An 18,664-nucleotide genomic window follows, 5' to 3' on the forward strand; every position below is an offset into this window, starting at 1 on the left:
TTTAACATAGGAAAAAAGTCTAAAAACTTTTTACTTTTTTCAGTTGAGTGGGATTGAAATCTAAGTGCTTTATTTGTAGAAACGGAGGTGTTTTCCACATTAATATGTTTTGCAACTCTTTATAAGAGGAAATAGTGACAGGACAAGGGGAGTGGCTTTAAGCTGCCCGAGGGGAGATTGAGATGAGCTCTTAGGCACAGTTCTTCCCTGTGAGGGGCTGGCATGAGGTGCCCAGAGAAGCTGTGGCTGCCCCATCCTTGGCAGTGTTCAAGGCCAGGTTGGACACAGGGGCTTGGAGCAACCTGGTCCAATGGAAGGTGTCCCTGCCTGTGGCAGGGATTGGAACTATATGAGCTCTAAGCTCCCTTCCAACACAAACCATTCCATGAGTTTAGGGTTCTACAGTTAGAGCAAAACACGGGTAACCTTAAACAGAAAATGGTATAAGACAGCTGTGTCAAACCAAGATGTAAGAGTGGTCCCCATCACTTAAGCTGTACACTGGGGAAGCAATATGCTGTGCTGCTGTTAAGATCAGCTATGTATTTTAGGGTGCACACCAGTTCTGATGCAAGAGGATTTCTTAACTAGTAGGTATTTATATGCACAGTGTTTTCCATGGGGTCAAATATCAGCTGGAGATCCAGCACTTCTCTCCCATTAATTCTGCTAGCTATGAAAACCACTATTTCTCTGAGTGAAGATGGGAGTTGTGAGTTGGGGGAGTCAAAGCCAACAATGTAAACAGCTTCTGTGAGCACAGTTCTTGATGGAAATGGAGAAATGATACACTCCACTAGCTCCAGAGACATGCAGCAGATTCTGATCTGCAGTTCAGAGCCCAGTACTTTAAATAATGGCTTGTACACCAATAAATTCAAGCACTGCTTGATATGTAAAACCCCTGGACGTAACAGTACCTCCTTAAATTTAAAATTACGTCTATCTATCCTATTTTTCCTATACAGAATACATTTTCAATAATTATAAATAAATACTCACAAGCATTTAATCACATATATACACACACAATACTAGTGAACCCCAAATGGCAAATAGGTATTTTGTTCTTAATGCTAAAAATCAATTGAAGTTTCCTGTAATCTTGTTAAATTCTTGTTTTGGAATAGCATACCTTGCTGCAAAGCACATCTGCTTAGTTCAGTACATAAGCATGCATTAGAATGGACACATGCTAAAATAACTTTTTCTTCGGTATCTTGTTTTGGAAGGAAGTCAAAGAATCATTCCAATTTTCAACATAGAGAATTATCCTCTGCAGAAAACTTTCCTTAATTGTCAATAATTGGATTATACCAAGAGAAGAGTAACAAACCCCCCTCATACTTGATTCCTTTGGTATGAGTTGCTAACTTACTAATTTGTTAGAGAGATATTAGCACCCTTTTCCTTTTAATTATTCTGCAGTTAGTGTCCTCCTGCAGACACTGACCTTGGGGGAGGAGGAAATGGAATTGTGTCAAAGTGCAGTGTGCAACAAACAGTAAAACTGATCATTAAGAATGCCCTTAAGGCATAAAAGTGAAAACTCTGCTTACACTGAAAGATCTGATGCTGACAAAGGTTACTGGAAGTCAGTTGCTCTGTACTAGTGCTGGGAAAGAAAGGATTTCTGTGTATTGGAACACCCACCTTTCAAAAGTGTTTGAATGATAAACAGGGTTTGCAGATAAGTAACATGGTGAGATTGTGTGATTGTCCTGTCTGCATTTACTGTCCAGCTCTGTCAGTACAAGAATTACGTGTAGCGTAGACAGGACTAAGGGTCATGATCCCACTTATTGATGAGTCAATTGAGCACTTAGACCTTGTGTGCTATTATTTTTAGTTCCACTAAAAGTTCTGTTGGAGAGAAGGAGGGAATTCATAGAGTTGAGCTTTGAGCATCTACAGGTGACTGTTGCTGGTGCTGTTGGATTATTTTCCTTAGATTGCAATGTATCTCCCAAAAAGAGAGACAAGGCTCTCCCCAAACAGGAATTTGAGTGGTGGGGGAACCAATTTCTCTTGACTACACTCAGAGTTTACTTTCTTAGCTGAAGTACCCATGTCAGGGAATAGCTTCCACCGATCTAATCCTGCTAATTTACACTTTACAGTGTCTGACCTTGTAGTCAGCAGTGAGATTACTTACTGGTGGGAGAGGAAATGTTTCTTCATATACAGGAGGATAAGCAAAAAAACACCTATGCCTAACAAGGCTAGCTTCATAGCATAATTATTTGCCCCCAAAATGAGATAATATGTTCTATATCTGCCAAATACCGTAAGTCATCCACCTTCTTAAATATTGACTTACCCTGTAGCTGCCAGGTAATTTATATACATTATTTCTTTAAAACAAAAAGCTTAAAGACAAGTTATACAGGTCTAATAATGCCATTCTTGTAAACTGGAGCACTGGCCAGAGAAAGAGGCTTTCTCCCTCCCCTGACACAAATATCCTCCATAAAACTGTTCCCTTCACTTGACTGCTTGTGTCAGTAACCAGCCACCTGCTCCCACTGGCATTAGCAGCTGATTTGCAGCCCCACTAGAACCTTCAAACCTTGCCAAGCTGCCACTTGTCCTTGCCAAGAAATAAACAGCAGATGCTAGTTTGATAATCTTATAGCCAGCATAAAGGCCAGTCATGATCTTTAACAAATAAATTTTCCAGCGACTTTTCATTGAAGTTATCCCCCCCCCAAACTTTCTGTACTATCCAAATTTTGCAACCTGTTACTTGCCTTCAATCCTGTCATCTGAGCCTTTCCATGCTTTTTGTCATCTATTTCTTTTTTTCTTTTAAGCATCTCTGCATCATCCCACATCAGTAGCTCTTAGGAGTTTCAGGGTTTCATTGATTGTGACATAATGAAACGTGCAAAATCTTTAGAGTAATCTTTAAACCCTAGTTACTGGGATTCTCCCCAACAGTAACCAAGAGTCCACCACCATTCTGCCTTCTCCTTCCTCAGCCTTTCAAGGGATGCCATCCTTCCTTTGGCAACACTGTGAAGGAGGCACTCCCCAGTCATACATGTAGGAAAGCCTGAGCTTAACCTCCTCCTTACAGAGCTTTCCTTCTTTAGCCAGGGTCTGGTGCTTTTCCAGCATGTCCTCGATGCTTTGCTTATGAGTTACTATATACTTATTGTTGCAACCTCGTGACTTATACTCAGTGTCAAAGCGAGGGTCGTGCACTCTCTTCACGTCAATGGGAGCCAGCCACACGCCCAGGGAGACATCTTCACTCTGCCACATGTTCAGGTAGTCCCTACTAATACGCAAGTAGTGCACCAGATCGGCAGAAATCACGTAACCACCACCCAGAGCATAGGGTAGGTAGTAGTCACAGAGCACCCAGGCACTCTCCTTCCATTTGCCACCAGATTTCACTCGACCGCGGCCGGAAAAGAAGCCCCAGTAGAGACGACGTGGCTCCTTGGCTCTCAGCTCTTCCACGAGCACATCCAAGCGGACAAAGGTATCGTCATCGGCCTTTAGCGCAAACTGAAAGTCCAGGTGCAGATCCAGCCACACATACGTGGCCAGGACTTTAGCAGTCAGGTTCTCATAGGAATCCCGCAGCTCCGGCAGGAGGAGGAGGTCTCTGTGCCGGCTCTGCTCCAGCTCTAGGCTACGGAGCTCTTCTGCTCCGAGCCCCGCTGTGCCGATGACGAAGCGGCTCCAGACATCATCGTGAGGTGGGCGCCCTGTGCCCGAGAGCCACGTGCTGCGGATGATGCTGCGCCGCTCGCTGTACTTGGGGCCACTGGTGATGAGCACGGCCACGAAGGCAGACTCCTGAGGGGAGGGCGGCAGGGCTGCGGGGGGGTGCGGGCCCCGGGCACCCCGCGGAGGCAGGGCCGCGGGCTGGTTGTGCGGGAGCCCGCGGGGGGCTGCCAGAGGACGGAGGCCCTCGGAGGTGCACTTGGCCAGGTAGAGCAGGACCACGGCGAAGAGCGAGAGACCACCTAGGCCCAGGGCCGTCTTGTGGCGGCACAGCAGCCGCAGCGGCTTCATGGCCGCGGGGCCTCGATCTTCCTTCCAGGCCCCGTCACCAAGGTTTAGGCGGGAACGGCAGAAGGCCGAGCCGCGTACGGCCGCCGAGAGGGGACAAGCTTCCTGCGGGAAGCCTCACCGCGCTTCGCCGTGCCTCAGAGGTGGTTTCATGCCTCCGGCCTGCTTCTCCTCGGGAAAGCGCCGGGACAGGACCAGTTCGGCTCCCGCGTACCTGCTGGGCCTCCCGCCGGGGCTCTCTGTGTGCAGCCGCCGCCGCCGCTCCGCTCGCCGCTGGCCTGGTACGGGAAGGAGCAGGAGGCGTGGCCGCGCCCCGCACCACCTGACCGTAGACGGCGGCGCCTTGCGGCGGCCATCTTGGAGCAGGGCATGTGAAGCCAAGGCGGTGCCATTGTGGCTCCGGGCGCGCTGTGGAGGGCAGGGGAGCAAAGGTGGCTACCCTGTGGTGCGTGGCGGTTGCTCGTCCTTGTGGCATGGTTAACACGTAGTCTTGTGAAAGGAGTTGCGTGTTAGGTAACGTCCTGATTCCATAAGGACTGCCAATACCGCATTATGTAGAGAAAACAGTAATTTAAGGGCTCCCAAGGAAAATAGGTGGGAAGTAAGCGCAAAGCTGGAGATGGACGTATGGCCAGGGAAAAGCGTCCTGACAGGGAATTATAACGCCTGGAGTTCTGCTTTATTGTTAACTGAGGTAAAAAGGAGCATGGTTTGCTGAGGTAGCTTTGGAGAGGCTGTCTTCAGCACTGGAGCAGGTCCAGAGAAGGGCAACAAAGCTGGTGAAGGGCCTGGAGCACAACGATGAGGAGCGGCTGAGGGAATTGGGGAGTTTAGGCTGGAGAAGGCTCAGGGAGGATCTTACTGCTTTCCTCAATTGCCTGAAAGGAGGTTGTAGTGACGTGAGGTTGGTCTTTTCTCTCCAGTAACAAGTAATAGACGAGAAAAAATGGCTTCAAGCTGCACCAGGGGAGGTTTAGATGGAGCTGAGGAACAATTCCTTCCCCAAAGGGTGCTCAGGGCAGTGCTGGAGTCACTGACCCTCAAGTGTTCACACACTGTATAGATGAGATCCTCAGTGCCATGGGTTAGCGGTGGCCTTGGCAGTGCTGCAAACGGTTGGGCTTGATGATCTCCAAGGTCTTTTCCAACCCATTTTGTTCCATGTGAGGAAGGACGTTCAGCTCTTCAGCACTGAGCGAGTTCTGCCCGCTCTCCTCACCGGGCCCGCCGCGAAGGAAAATGGCGGCTGCCTCGCCTCAGGGCGCTTTCTGCCCTGCTCCAAGATGGCCGCTGGCCGCCCCTCACGCACGCGCGGCGTCCTGACGCAGTTCCCGCGCAGCGCCCTCGCCCCCCTCCCGCTCCCTCAGGCCGCGCTCGTCGGGCGGGAGCGGGCTCGGGGTCGTTCCGAGCGGAGCCGCCGGGGCAGCGAGGCCGGGCCCGTTCCGTCTCGCTTCTCGGAGGCTGCTTCCCCCTCCTGCAGGAAAAGGGCACCCGGAGCTCTCGGTGAGTGCGTGCCAGGCTCCCCTTCTCCATCTGTGGCTCCTGCCCGCGGGCCGGGTGGGTTTTCCCTGTCCCGGGGCTGGGCCTCGCGGCTGTGGGGGGTTTTGTGCTCCTCAGCGCTCTAACGGGGTCCTGTGTGTGTGTGCGAACTCCTCTGTGGCAGAGGGTTTCAGACGCCGGCAGGCAGGGCATGACAGGTCCGCCCCTTTGGTTGCTTTTTCCTGCCGGCTGTTTCCTGCGTGTTTCCAGCTCCCCTTTCTGTGGTGGCTTTTATAACCCTGTGTCTCTCAGACTTTCCAAATTCATGGAATATTTTGTGTTGGGAGAGAGCTTAAAGCTCATCCAGTTCCACCCCCCTGCCACCTTCCACTAGAGCAGTTTGCTCCAAGCCCCTGTGTCCAACCTGGCCTTGAACAGGGAAGAATTCCTTCCTAATGTTTAATCCACATCTCCCCTCTATCAGTTTAAAGCCCGCTTGGCCTATCCCTACAGGCCCTTGTCAAAAGTCCCCCTCCATCTTTCTTGTAGTCCTCTGACAGAGGTTACAGTTGTCCAGGCTGAAAACAAGCACAATTAATCACTTGTTGCATATTTATTATTTAACAGGCTTTTTAATTCTTTCATAGGAAATGTGTGTATAGATTCTGGATTTTATAAGTTTTATTAATGACATAATGTTCTGGAGTTGAATTTGCCTCTGCTTTTTCCTTTTTGTTTTTAGATCATTTAATCCATTCAGAGAGATTTAAGCAGCCAATACTTTGAATTAAAAGGAAAAAAAAAATGATGTCAAGACAGGCCTTTCTCTGCAGTTTGGGATCTCTGTATTTGTCCCTTCTGTTTGTATTTCTCCTCATGGATGTTTATGCAAGGCCTGCAAATAATTCAGCCCTCAAAGAAAAGCCTGCTGACAGTAAAGATGAGAATGAGATCTTGCCCCCAGATCACTTGAACGGGGTCAAAATGGAGATGGATGGACACCTTAACAAGGAATTTCATCAAGAAGTTTTCCTAGGAAAAGAGATGGAAGAGTTTGAGGAAGACTCAGAACCCAGAAGAAATAGGAAGAAGCTCATGGTCATCTTTTCCAAGTAAGTTTATGTACGTTGCCATGAGCAGTGCAGCCTCTTTCTCTGATTTCAAGTAAAATTTGCAAGTTTTTCTGTAGTGCTCAAAACCTGTGATGATGAGGGGGAAAGCAGCATACTGTAAGCACTGTGTTCTTGTTACTAAGGTATTAACGTATCTGTGTAAATCGTCCTCAGGAGTGAGAATGGAATGGTATGATAAAACATACTGATATACGGGTGAGAGTGTGGTAAATAAACTTAACAGTTACTTTCTGTTCATAAAACTTCCTAGTAGATGCTGAGTGTCTAAAGTGTCAGTGTTTGAATGAAGTACATGAAGGGTAAAAATACTTGTGCCTAACTGCATATACCAAGAATGTGGAAATCCATGTGACAGTTTTCTGTATGAAGCGTTGTTAACATTTAATTGTTTAGAATTTAGAAAAGAGAATGAAGCATGAGAATAGAAAGATTAGTTTTTTCTTTTTGTAGCCTTTTCAAAGCCTGTGTCCCTATCTTGGTGTAAAAATATTGAATTCTAGACATTCAAGCATTTTTTTTTTTTTAAAGCGTTTCTTGTGCTAGGTAAGGTTTGTGTGAGCTGATGAACTGTCAGGTGCTTGGAGGTCACTTAAAGTAATGGAATTGGAAATCGAAGTCAGTGCATATTTTAGGCAATAGGTGGCAGAATTTGCTTTGTTTGCCTTTTTGCAATGGAGGATTAATTTTATTAGAACAGTTTTGATTACATCGGTGCTTTTAATGCCCATGATGGTGTGGGGATGCACTTGAATGCAAACTTTTCATTAACAGGGAAAAAATATCAATAATAACGTTGGTGTTCTCCTGAATAAAGTTGGTAAATCAAGCAGGCAAACCAGAGTGCCTTTCTCATATAGAGCAGAATCGTTTATTACTGTGTCTGCGCTTCAGACCACTCACTTCATTGGTAGGATATATCCAAAAATTAAGATTGTGCTCAAAAGATTTCATTTTCTTTATTGCTGTATGTTTATTGGAAACACTTAACGGGTGGTTAGTGATTGTCATTCACAAATTGCAAACTCCATTTCTGCCTCTTTGTGATGAAAGTCTTAAGCAGCTTAAAAGCAGTTGGATTCAAGATCAACTTCACTCGGATATAATTACATTCCATCAGATGATCAGATTAGAAATGTAGAAGAGCACTCTGAGGAATTCACTTGCTTTCTAGACACACTCTTAAAGGCTGAAAAGAGAAATAGTATGAACGTCTGTGGAAAGCTAGTAAGTCTAAATTTGTCTTCACTGATATAGTTTAAATCAGCCTGGAATCTGTGGGTTCTCTATTGTGTTACTGTATGGTGTAGTTTGGCTTGTGAAGGTGGGTGTTGATAGCAGGGGAGGTGGAAGGATATTGAAAGCAATCAGGTGTGTTTATGGTAATGCTGATTTTGCTAAATCAATGGCATTGGGTACTAGGCTTCAGTTTGGTGCTTCTGAGGGTCACAACTTGTAAATTAAATTGCATGTACTGAACAAAACTGATAAAGTGAAGAAGTCTGTAATGTGTGTACTTTCTGACAGTGTGTGTTTGTGGTGATGGAGTTACCTCTGTGAGTTTGAAAGTTGCATAGCCTTCTATCAGTTGCATTTTGCTGATGTTTTCAGCTATTGGGTAGCTGTCCTAGTGGCGATTTAAAAATGGAAAGCTTTGTGTTAGCCAAGTGCCTTACTCTGATGGTCATTCATCAGGACGCAGGCTTAAATAGCCTTCTGCTTGCTCCTGTGGTGTACAGAGGCTTTTTGGTTTTCATTCCCCTTGTTTAAAAGTCATAAACTTAGTCTTTCCTAAAGCAGAACTCCTGAATCCCCCAGTGCTTGTAAGTGTAGCTCTGATAGACTCCACAGCTGGGACTCTTTGTCTTTGGACTACAAGGGGAGAGTGGTTTGGGTAATATCCATGCCCCCTTTCTTAATTTCAGTTTGCCTTGTAGTCTACCACAGCATTTATTTCTACTGGTATGCATTCTGTCTGTGGTGGGAAGGTGCTGGTAATGACAGCCAATGTTGGACAATAGCAGGTAGAATAAAGAATGAAGTGACATTTTAAGTATTCCTGTTTCAATATCTTTGGTTTAGATTACAGATTTGTGTTAATCAGTTAAAAACCTGTTTGTGCTTTATGCCATTGGAAGCTTTTAAAAGACGTGTGCATCCTGATTTGTGTTTTTCCTAACCCACACATTTAAATGTACATCCAATGCATTTTGCAACCTACCATCTAAAGTAGAGCTTTGCTTTGTTTTCTGTTCTTAAAAAAATCCTGGATCTCTGTTTCATTATTTGGATGAAACAAACCAATTCTAAAGTGATACACATTAGATACTCAAGGAAATAGTTATCGTTAGTCCTCTGGGTAAGAACACTGCTTTCCTGCTCCCCCCAGTATGTTGTAAATTGGCAAGATACCCTTGCTTGGATTCCTCTTGTTTTCTTGATCTTAAATTCTTTCTTACCAGTACTTGTTCTTTGGCCTTTTTTTTTAAGGAGCATGTTAGAAGGTACCACTCTTTACTCGCATCCTTTGTGTGCTCAGGCCTGTCTGCCTTAGAAAACTGATTGCCCATCTCAGTGTTAAAATCAGTTTTCCATTACTTCCCAGTATGAGATTGTTCAGCCACGTGTAATTATCTAAGCTTGCCATTACTAGTGGAAACGTTTTCAGTAGCCTGTTCTGTATGAGATGGTTACCTGAGGAAGCATGGCCAGTCTTTTGTTTTTATTGCCTTAGGTGGTAACCTCACAGCAGGACCACATCTGCTATTTCATACAGTTATTTATGACTCTTGGAAGCAGAAGTGCTGTTTATGGCCAGCAGAAGGATTTCAGCTCCCCTTGCACAGTGAATGTCTTTTAGTTCATGAAAATCTGAGTCACTGGAGACTTCTTGTGCTCTCTGGTAGCAGAACAGAGGTATACTTTCATGACCTACAAGAGCAATAAATGGGATGTTTCTTACCTTTGTCCCCAGTTACAATGTCATTTATATGGAAAGTACAGTTAGAGACTAGTGAGTTTGATAGCTTTGATCTAAGGAAACTAGGATGGTAAATGTTGAGGGAGAAATGCTTTGTTTTCCCTGCTCATTTTTGACGGTACCCGTTCCATATCACGCTCCACATTTATTCACGTGTACGTGCAGGGTGGTGGGAGTGGAGTGTGGCCATTTTACTGGTCTTGTCATACTGAAAAGTTACTAATAATGAACGTGCTCGTATGTGTGAGGAAAGATGTGATACAATATTTAAACCCACTCTTTCTGTATTTATTCTTAGAGCTAAGTATTGTAGAAGATTAGAGTTATTTGGCTTAAGCTTTTAACATTTAGTTGACATTTAAAAGGAAATCACATTTAATAACTTGAATTTCAATGATAACACTTAAGTACTGCTAAGACAGCAACACAAACAGATAAAAAAGCCAAAGTTAAGCTGTTTTTTTTGTGTGTGTGTTTGGCTTTTTTTTTTCCCCCCTCTTCTTTTGTGTGTGTGTTTATGGTGGTTTGTTGTTCTAATTGAACAAGAGTGTTTTTGGTGTGCTCTAAATAGAATCTTGCCTCCTGAGTGTTAGTGATGGCTTTTTGATTTTAAATAATGTATTGTTTCAGAATAAATACTTAATGATATCCTCAGAAAAAACAAACCTTTGAAGTGGCACGTTATGGTTTTGTGTTTGGTCTTCAACTGTAATTTGTGTATTATTTAATTTTAATGAAATACCCATTAATGGAATTGCTGGTGTGGCAGTGCATCTGAGTACAATAAAGCAGTATTGGTAGTCCATTAAGGAATAAAATGGGTTGTCAGATAGTATGTTTACTGATAATTTAGCTGTGTTTCACCTAAATCCACTGTGCAGGCTGGAAGGGCTTATTCTCACTTGTCTGTATGGACAGGTGAGGGTCCAAGCGGTAGGTGACAAAGCGCATGGGAAGCTGCAGATCCAACGTTTTATGTGGGCGGACCAGCACATGGGTAGCTGGAGTTAGCTCAGGAGTTGACAGTCGTGGTCAGACACTTCCTGATTGCCTAAGCAGCCTTTTTTTCCTACCAGATTTGGATACCCCACATGCCCTTGGTCGTCGTGCTTGTAGTATTCGTGGTTAAAGCCCTTCCCAAATCTTCGCTTGCAAAGCCAAGCGGTCAGTCAGGTAGAAAAAGTTTAGTTCTGTAGCTCAAAGTATTAAACAGTTTGGAAGTCCTTGCTCTATATTTTCATAGAATCACAGAATACCAGGTTGGAAGGGACCTTAAGGATTGCCTGGTCCATCCTTTCTTGGCAGAAGTACCATTTTGCTTGTTTTTAATGGTTGTGGCAGTTGACACCTAGGCAGGCACACGGAGGCAGCTCTTGGAAGATAAAGGTAAAAAGGACTTAGAAAGATAAATTGAGATAATGTTAGAGAAGAAATTTTTCAGTCACGACAGTCTGCAGCAGCTGGCAGTTGGCAATTCTGAACTAATATGAAATAAAATAATTTTGATGTATTTCTGGTTTCCTGTACTTCAAAAATTTACTGAAAAACCTAATATTGAAATGAGTTAACTTACACCAAAGTGAAGTATGGCTGAATGCTTTTCACTGGGTAGTAACCTAGGTGTTGTAATTACTTAAGTTTAATTATGAAATAAAGGACTAACTTGCTACTTGTGCATTCTTTGAACTATAAACACCTTCTCAGAGAGGGTTATAAATACTCTTTTCTGTAGCAACCTATATTACTGTTGAATAAAGCATATAAGTTACAATCTAAAAATACGTTACATCTTTGCCCCCGTCAGTCTCCAAATCTAATTCTTGTTTGCTGTTCATCCGCAGGGTGGATATAAATAATGATAAAAAGATAGGTGCCAAAGAGATGCAGCGCTGGATCATGGAAAAGACAGATGAACACTTCCAGGAAGCTGTGGAAGAGAATAAAATGCACTTCCGAGCTGTGGACCCTGATGGTGATGGTAAGATGAATGATTTCCTCCATCTCCTGATGATGTCTTCAGTCTCTTGCCAGTAGCCAAACCTGCTCTTCAAATGTGCTGTGACAAAATGCAAGTTCTTTTGGTCTGCATGTAATCATGAGATTTGATCCCTACACAAGACAATAAAGCAAAGAAGTAACGTGCTCCAGTCAGAGTGGTAGTTCTGTGTTGTCTGTTGTGTTATTTCACTTGTGGTCATAGGAAATTATGGCTCTGCCAGGGATGGGGTAAGGATGGTGACAAAAATGGCTTATTTGCACAAGGCCTGTGTGGCCTAAAGAAACATAAATTAGGTGATAATTTTCATATTGCCATTCATAAAGCTTAATGTGATGGTTATAGAGGTGAGCCAAAAGAATTTAGCACCTACTATTTTAAGTGATAAGAAAGTTTGTTGTTAAGCATGTGATACCGTATCTGAGATATGGCTCTTTCTTACAGGCCATGTGTCCTGGGATGAATATAAAATTAAATTTTTGGCAAGCAAAGGCTTTAATGAAAAAGAGATTGCAGAGAAGATCAAAAATAATGAAGAGTTGAAAATAGATGAAGAAAGTAAGTGCAGAGCGTTGGTGTATGTTTTTCTTTTACATTCCTAAAACCTGAGTGTCAAAACTGTTCTTAAAATGAGATTAATGTTTCTTTATTCTGCTTCTTCACAAATACAGACTGTGTAAATCATTACACAGAAACACTAGATTTCTTTCTAACTCAAATCTACCTTAACACTAAAAAAAAATTAATTGCCTAATTGTTACTGCCTGTTTGAATAGTTCTCAGGTAGTTACATTTAAGAGTCTGCCAAAATTTGTCAGACCTGTGTTGTCTGTGAACCTTTACATTGTTAATTGAGGAGCTAGGACCCTTCTTGCTCCAAACGAAAGGGACCTGCTATAAAGAATTCTGTTCTAAAATTGAGAAGGGGTGTATGTGCTACCAGTGTTACGTTTAAATAGGTGCAGGCTTAGGCACTGCAAAGCATACTGGAACAGCAGAAGGTTGCCTAGCAGTTATTTCATCTGAGTTTTCTTTATAGAGAATGATTTTTTAGCTTAGTGAGATTGTTTCTTCCTTATTACTTCTGAAACTTTCGATTGAATCTGGCTTGTTATAAACTTGGCAACAAGAAAGTAATCTCTCTGCCTCGCCATCTAAAAGGGTTTTTAAACTTACTGTTAAGTAAAGCACGCAACCTTAGCCTTTCCTTGCAGGAATTAGTCATTTTAAAGTGGGTTATGTTGTTATATTTTCCATTTATCAAAAAGCAACTAAAATGCAAATGGGCCTTTGAGTTTTCTGGCAGGGAAAACACCTGTGCAGCGTATTCTATGGCAGTGTGGTTAACTACGGTTTACAGGAATGCTCATCAGATTAAAGATTTGCTGAATAAGGGAAATGGGTCCATAATCTTCTTTCTACCTAGGTAGCAAGCATTGTTTGGGAAAGTCACATTAGTTGTCTACTGCTTGCTGAGGAGGATAGGCACAACTTGTTTTCATGCTATAATGCAATGTAAAGGTACTTTTGTTTCGGCCCGTATAATAAGAACAACTTGTGGATCTTAAGGTATGTTCTGAGTCCTGCACAGAAGCATGCTGCAGTTTGGGTGCCAGGGCAAAACTAGGGACACAACTTCATTTAACTTAGGGTTAAATAAAGGTTTTAGTGATGACTGACAGTTGAGTTTCGTTTAAGGCTGAGTAGGAAAGGTAGGCAAAAGGGAGACTGACTTGTGACTTCTAACAGTTGGGGTTGGCTACACTGGAAGACCATAAGCAAGTGATTTGTCTATTCTGTGGTTACTTATGTCCTTGGCGTAACTAAAACTTGCCTTTTACAAGCTTGCCCTAAGATTCATATTCAGTCTCTGAAGGTTTTCTTCACTCTTCACAAGAAAACATTCACTGAAGACTTAACTCTTCATTGCAACTGTATTATTGCAATTAGTAGTGTAAACTCAGCAACCAAGAGCATGCAGGAGCTATTTAAGATAGTTTATTAAAGTAATAAAAAAAGTCTGTATGAAGACTGTAGTCTTTCAGAGTGTTTTTAAGACTTGCGAGCAGCAATTGCTTCAGCTTTGTGTTTGTTAGTGTAGTTTGCAGATACGCAGCGTGTGTTACAGGCAGTATTTTTTCCACTGTGTCATTTAGAAAATGCGTACACCAGAAAAAGAATACCCTGCACACAGGTGTTTTTTCCCTGTTTAGTTATGTTCGGGACCATTAGGTACACATAATGTAGAAAAAAATGTAGAAAAAAAAGATGTTTTGTTCAGAAGAAAGGTACTACTGGTATTCAGGCAGGCAAAAGTTTTCTGTTGGTAATGGGCTTCAAAATATGAAATTAAGAATGGAGAGCAAGTTGGATTATTCATACCTCCTACCAGAACCAGCTAACAGTACTGGTAGGATGATACTTTTCACTTGATATGCTGAGGTTTGATACTGGTGTAGTTAAATCTTTGCTTTCATCCCCTAATTTCAGTTTGGTTATTTGGTTAAAGGACCTTTGCTAGCACAAACTAGACTTAAACTAATTGCATTTTGTTTTCCTGCTTTCCCTGGGTGTTGAGCTGGTCATCCTTGCTTAAACAATTCAGTGTCAGAGGAAGTTATATTTGAAGAACTTTAAGTAGATTGAACATGATAGCTTTAATCTTCTTACATTTCTAGCACAGGAAGTTCTAGATAACCTGAAGGATCGGTGGTACCAAGCTGACAACCCACCTCCTGATCTGATGTTGAATGAAGAAGAGTTCTTGTCATTTCTCCATCCAGAGCATAGTAGGGGGATGCTGAAGTTCATGGTGAAAGAAATCATCCGAGATTTGGGTATGCCATTTTAAAACATCTTTCTTGAGAGTTGTTTAATTGCAAACCATTTTATTGGGTAGGTGTTAGGTCATTGCACTGTCATGGGTCTATCTGAAATTTTGGAGTATCTTGATTGCTCTGTTCTACATGCTTTGTAATGTGGTCAGTAAGAAAAACAAACTGTTAATGCTGTCATCTCTGGAGTTGTCTGTGCCTCTCTCAAGACTAGTCTCTGGATGTTAAAGAACAGCGCAATATTTATTGTATATTAGAAAGATACACTGAATACTTCTACAAAGAAGTTCAGCTGATGCTGCGTCACTCTGAAGTGCTTCTGCACTGGAGGGTCACTGTAGCAACAGTAGAAAAGGTTTTGTAAGTAGTAACATACTGTAAAATACATTCATGTGAGTGCTCCATGAGGAGGGCAGTTACAGTTTCATATTTCCCCAGCCCAGCAACTGAGCAAGAATTGAGATGTACAGTCCTGAATGTGGAAAGTAATGGTTGAAGTTCCTAAGAAAATAGTATTTTTTCCTTAAATTCATAAGTATTGGCACTTTTTTTTCCTATTGAGTCACTAGTGATGCGTATTTAAACGGTTAGAACACCTGGAGTAAAGAGAAAGAGAGCTATGACTTTGCTAGTTTTTAGCTTCAAAAATATGAAGACTTTCCAGTGATACTTATGTGAAGCACACAGCCAAACCAACTCCAGTACAGTCATTTGTGAGGGGTAATTTATGTGAATGTTAACACGAGGGGAGACTGGATACAGCTGCAAGAAATGTCTGCTGCGTGGATTGTAGATTAAAAAAGAAAAAGGCTTAACTTGCTGCCTGGTGTGTCCTTCAAATCCAGAAAGCCTCTTATTGATTCGTCTGTTCCTATTTTTTTTAGCCTTCTAAAACATTGTATGTATGCCATAATGCAGAGAAGTTTTGGCTATCCAAAGCTATAAATGGTAACTGTTCTCTGCTACAGTCAGGGTTGTGGACTGCTAGAACCAGGCAGACTGTACCAGTGACATCTCAGACAGGAAGGAATTTCTCATTTTAGTGGGCATTCAGCAGACACTTTTCACTTCCTCTGTCCTTCTGTTGTAGATCAAGACGGAGATAAGAAACTCACCCTTTCAGAGTTCATTTCATTGCCTGTTGGTACTGTAGAGAACCAGCAAGCTCAAGATATTGATGATGACTGGGTAAAAGACAGGAGAAAGGAATTTGAGGAGGTGATTGATGCTAACCACGATGGTATTGTCACAATGGAAGAGCTGGAGGTAAGTCTTCCTCAAACAGTTCTAGTGCTTATAAAGCCAATAGCAGGATTTTAAATACAGGATTGAAACTGTTTTAGAGAGTATGAAGTCCAAAAATATTTGAATTAACAGTACAGTGTGTGTGTGTCTACTACTACTTTGGATTATAGTATTGTTCTGTAGTGCTTGCAGATAGTGTTATACTTTTTGTTAAAGCAGAGGGGAAGTTTTTGTATCCTAACTGTTATTCACAGGTATGCTTTTAGTTTTTTTTTTGTCACAGAGACACTTATATGGGTATGGAGCATATGAAAGCAAGTCACAACCTTCATCAGGTGCCCTGGGTGATGGGCAGTGAGTCATACTTTCAGCTGCAAAAGGAGTAACGGGCAACTTATGTATTAAAGAAAACAACCCCAAAATAAACCATAAAAGCCCCAATGACCAGCAAACCTCGGGGCCCAGGAGCCTAGAAAATAGCAGAGATCTCTTTCAGAGTGTTTTTAAAAACCCTTTCTTCTATTAATTCTGTCTGCAGAAGAGTCTATGAAACAACACAAAATGCTTTGCACCCTGTAGTTGTGGCAGTTTTGTGGCCAATGGAAGAGGTTTGTGGTTCACTTCTGGCTTTTTTCCCTTTCTGGCTGCAGGAATATACTTTGAGTAGCAGAATTCATACTGCAGCATAGGCAGGTGAAAGGAGAACCTCTCAAATGTTCATATTCTCCCTGAGACAGGGTGAATGTTGAAAGTCAAAAGCTCAGGATGCAAATAATGTGGGTCTGAACATAGTGGTAGTATGGATAAACAGTTATTTTGTAACATAGTCAATGTTAAAACCTTTTAATGTATAATTTTCTTCTAAAAATAGCCATTTTAGTGTGAAGTCTTTGTATACGTGTCCGCACATAGACACACGCTCTTACGTATGTCACGTCTGGAAAGAACTGAAGATGATCTTAAGTCTTTTACATCATGAGCTAAAAGTGCACTGCTTGGAAACGATTTATCTGTTTCAGGTTAGGTAAAGGAGCAGAATGCTTTGTTTCTGAGACTTGACCTCAGAATGTCTGCCTGTGGGTTTAAAATGAAGCAAGACAGTTTTAAATCCAACATAATTCTAAAAACGTATGTAAGAAACAAGAAAATACATCTGTATTGGTCATGCAGATCAGTAGCATGCCACTTTTTCATTCTGAATTGGCATTTCTTCACAAAACCCCACCAGATTTGATAGTTCAGTTTGCAACCAGTACGTCAAAGATATTTTTATTGTAGACTTTGACATAAGCTGTGAGAAAATCTGGATTTCTGTTAGAACAGCCAAGGGAGCAATGAATGGAAAAATAGCAAAGAGAACAGAAGCAAGCCCGTTAAAAAGCTGTGCTACCACTTTTTTCCATGACTTATGTTCACTTTGGGATGGCTTAGTTGGTCTCATAATTGCTGAAGCTTATCTAGAGCTAAGGTTCATCATTCTGATGTGTAGGAACGTGTGCTCAGTCATTGACAATCGTTTTCTTATTTGCTTTAGGAATATATGGATCCTATGAATGAATACAATGCCCTAAATGAAGCGAAGCAAATGATAGCAGTAGCAGATGAAAATCAAAACCATCACTTAGAGCTGGAAGAGATCCTGAAATACAGCGAGTACTTCACAGGCAGCAAGCTTATGGACTATGCACGTAATGTCCATGAGGAGTTCTGATCCTGCTCGCTTTTCCAGAGCTCTGAAGCACTTTCTTGTTTTCAAAAAAAATAAAACCACAGGAAAAAAAGGAAAAGAAGTCCAACTCCCAAACAGACAGAAAGTTACTTTGCTGCTATCTGTGTTATATGCCTACAGTGTGTTGTCCTAGACTAAAACATAGTCCGTCCGTATATAAGATCTACAGCACTGTTGCCTTCAGTATGAGGGAAGAAAATGACCATAAATGATGGGGCGGGTCCTGGACTACATGAGTTCACCCTGGTTTGTACAGTTAATCCCGCTGAAGTTTCAGCTGCTTTTGGTTAATCATGTTTGGTGGAGGCTTAACTATTTAACTCTTCTTGTTGCCCTCATAGCTGCTGATCCATGGAAATCACAAATAACACTGAGAGATGCTGGCTTTCGTAAAGGCAGTTGTGGTTCACATACATGTGTTCTGGCCCTGTGAGAGTATCCGTGTGTAGACTGATTTGCTAGGATTTTTCTCAGTGTGTCTCAACCTACTTATGTACTGTTGAGGATTTAATACTTTTTAATAAGTTCTCCCTCCGTTGCTAAACTATTTCTAGGAGCTGTGGGGAAGAACTTACTTTAAATGTTGGAGAGAAGCTCTTCTGCTTCTGGTTGAAAAGGAAAACTGGTTTTATAGTGCGGCAGGATTTGAGTTTGTGACTACACTGGGAATGTGGGAAAACGGCTTATGTCTTTAAAAATCAGATTTCATTCTAAAATGAAGCAATGTGGAAGGTTTCTTTGTGGACTTAGACATTGGAGAGAGCAGTAGGATTCCCTTAGGTGTATGGTTACTACTTAACTGGAGTTCATTGTTAAACCTACTAAACTTACTTGCCTCTGTCCAAATGAATGATGCTGATGAACTTGTGTATGATGAAGCTGGCAGAAATACAGGCTTTGCTTTTGAACTGCTCCCGCCAGAGCAATGTACAATCAGCGCTTGGGAAGCTTTTTAATCTGTCTGGTTTTGGGTAGTCTCTGAAAGCATCTTGCAACACAAGGGTCATATCCACTACTGTCTAAAACAGAAAATGTATTTTTACTCTGGTTCCATCTTTACTGTAACAACCCCTCTTTTGGAAGGGTTGCCTGAAAACCAAGTGAGATGTTATATTTGATTAAATTTATTCTCTTAATATAATGTAAATATAAGTATTGCTGTCTGTTTCTGTTTCACTATTCCCTCTCTCTTTTTTTTATTGGATTTTTTTTGGTTATTTTTGTGAAGTGGCTTGTATCAGAGTC

The 18,664-nt window shown here is 42.1% G+C and overlaps 2 protein-coding genes across 2 annotated transcripts; one reads left to right on the plus strand and one right to left on the minus strand.

The window, feature by feature from the left end:
• Positions 1–2,619: 2,619 nt before the first annotated feature.
• On the minus strand, positions 2,620–4,098 carry B3GALT6 (beta-1,3-galactosyltransferase 6). Its single transcript, XM_062620102.1, has one exon. It carries the CDS (start codon positions 4,027–4,029, stop codon positions 2,986–2,988), a length of 1,044 nt encoding a protein of 347 aa, XP_062476086.1. The 5' UTR covers positions 4,030–4,098; the 3' UTR covers positions 2,620–2,985.
• A 1,239-nt stretch (positions 4,099–5,337) lies between these two features.
• Positions 5,338–18,571, plus strand: SDF4 (stromal cell derived factor 4). Its single transcript, XM_062620082.1, has 7 exons — positions 5,338–5,529; positions 6,248–6,617; positions 11,457–11,593; positions 12,056–12,169; positions 14,290–14,448; positions 15,536–15,711; positions 17,225–18,571. The coding sequence occupies exons 2-7, from the start codon at positions 6,310–6,312 to the stop codon at positions 17,399–17,401; spliced, it is 1,071 nt and encodes a 356-aa protein (XP_062476066.1). The 5' UTR covers positions 5,338–5,529; positions 6,248–6,309; the 3' UTR covers positions 17,402–18,571.
• Positions 18,572–18,664: the final 93 nt, after the last annotated feature.

Source organism: Pezoporus occidentalis, unplaced genomic scaffold (genome assembly GCF_034315485.1).
Source record: "Pezoporus occidentalis ecotype Australia unplaced genomic scaffold, CSIRO_AGI_Poc_V1 ctg219, whole genome shotgun sequence".
NCBI classification, from domain to species: Eukaryota; Metazoa; Chordata; class Aves; order Psittaciformes; family Psittacidae; genus Pezoporus; species Pezoporus occidentalis.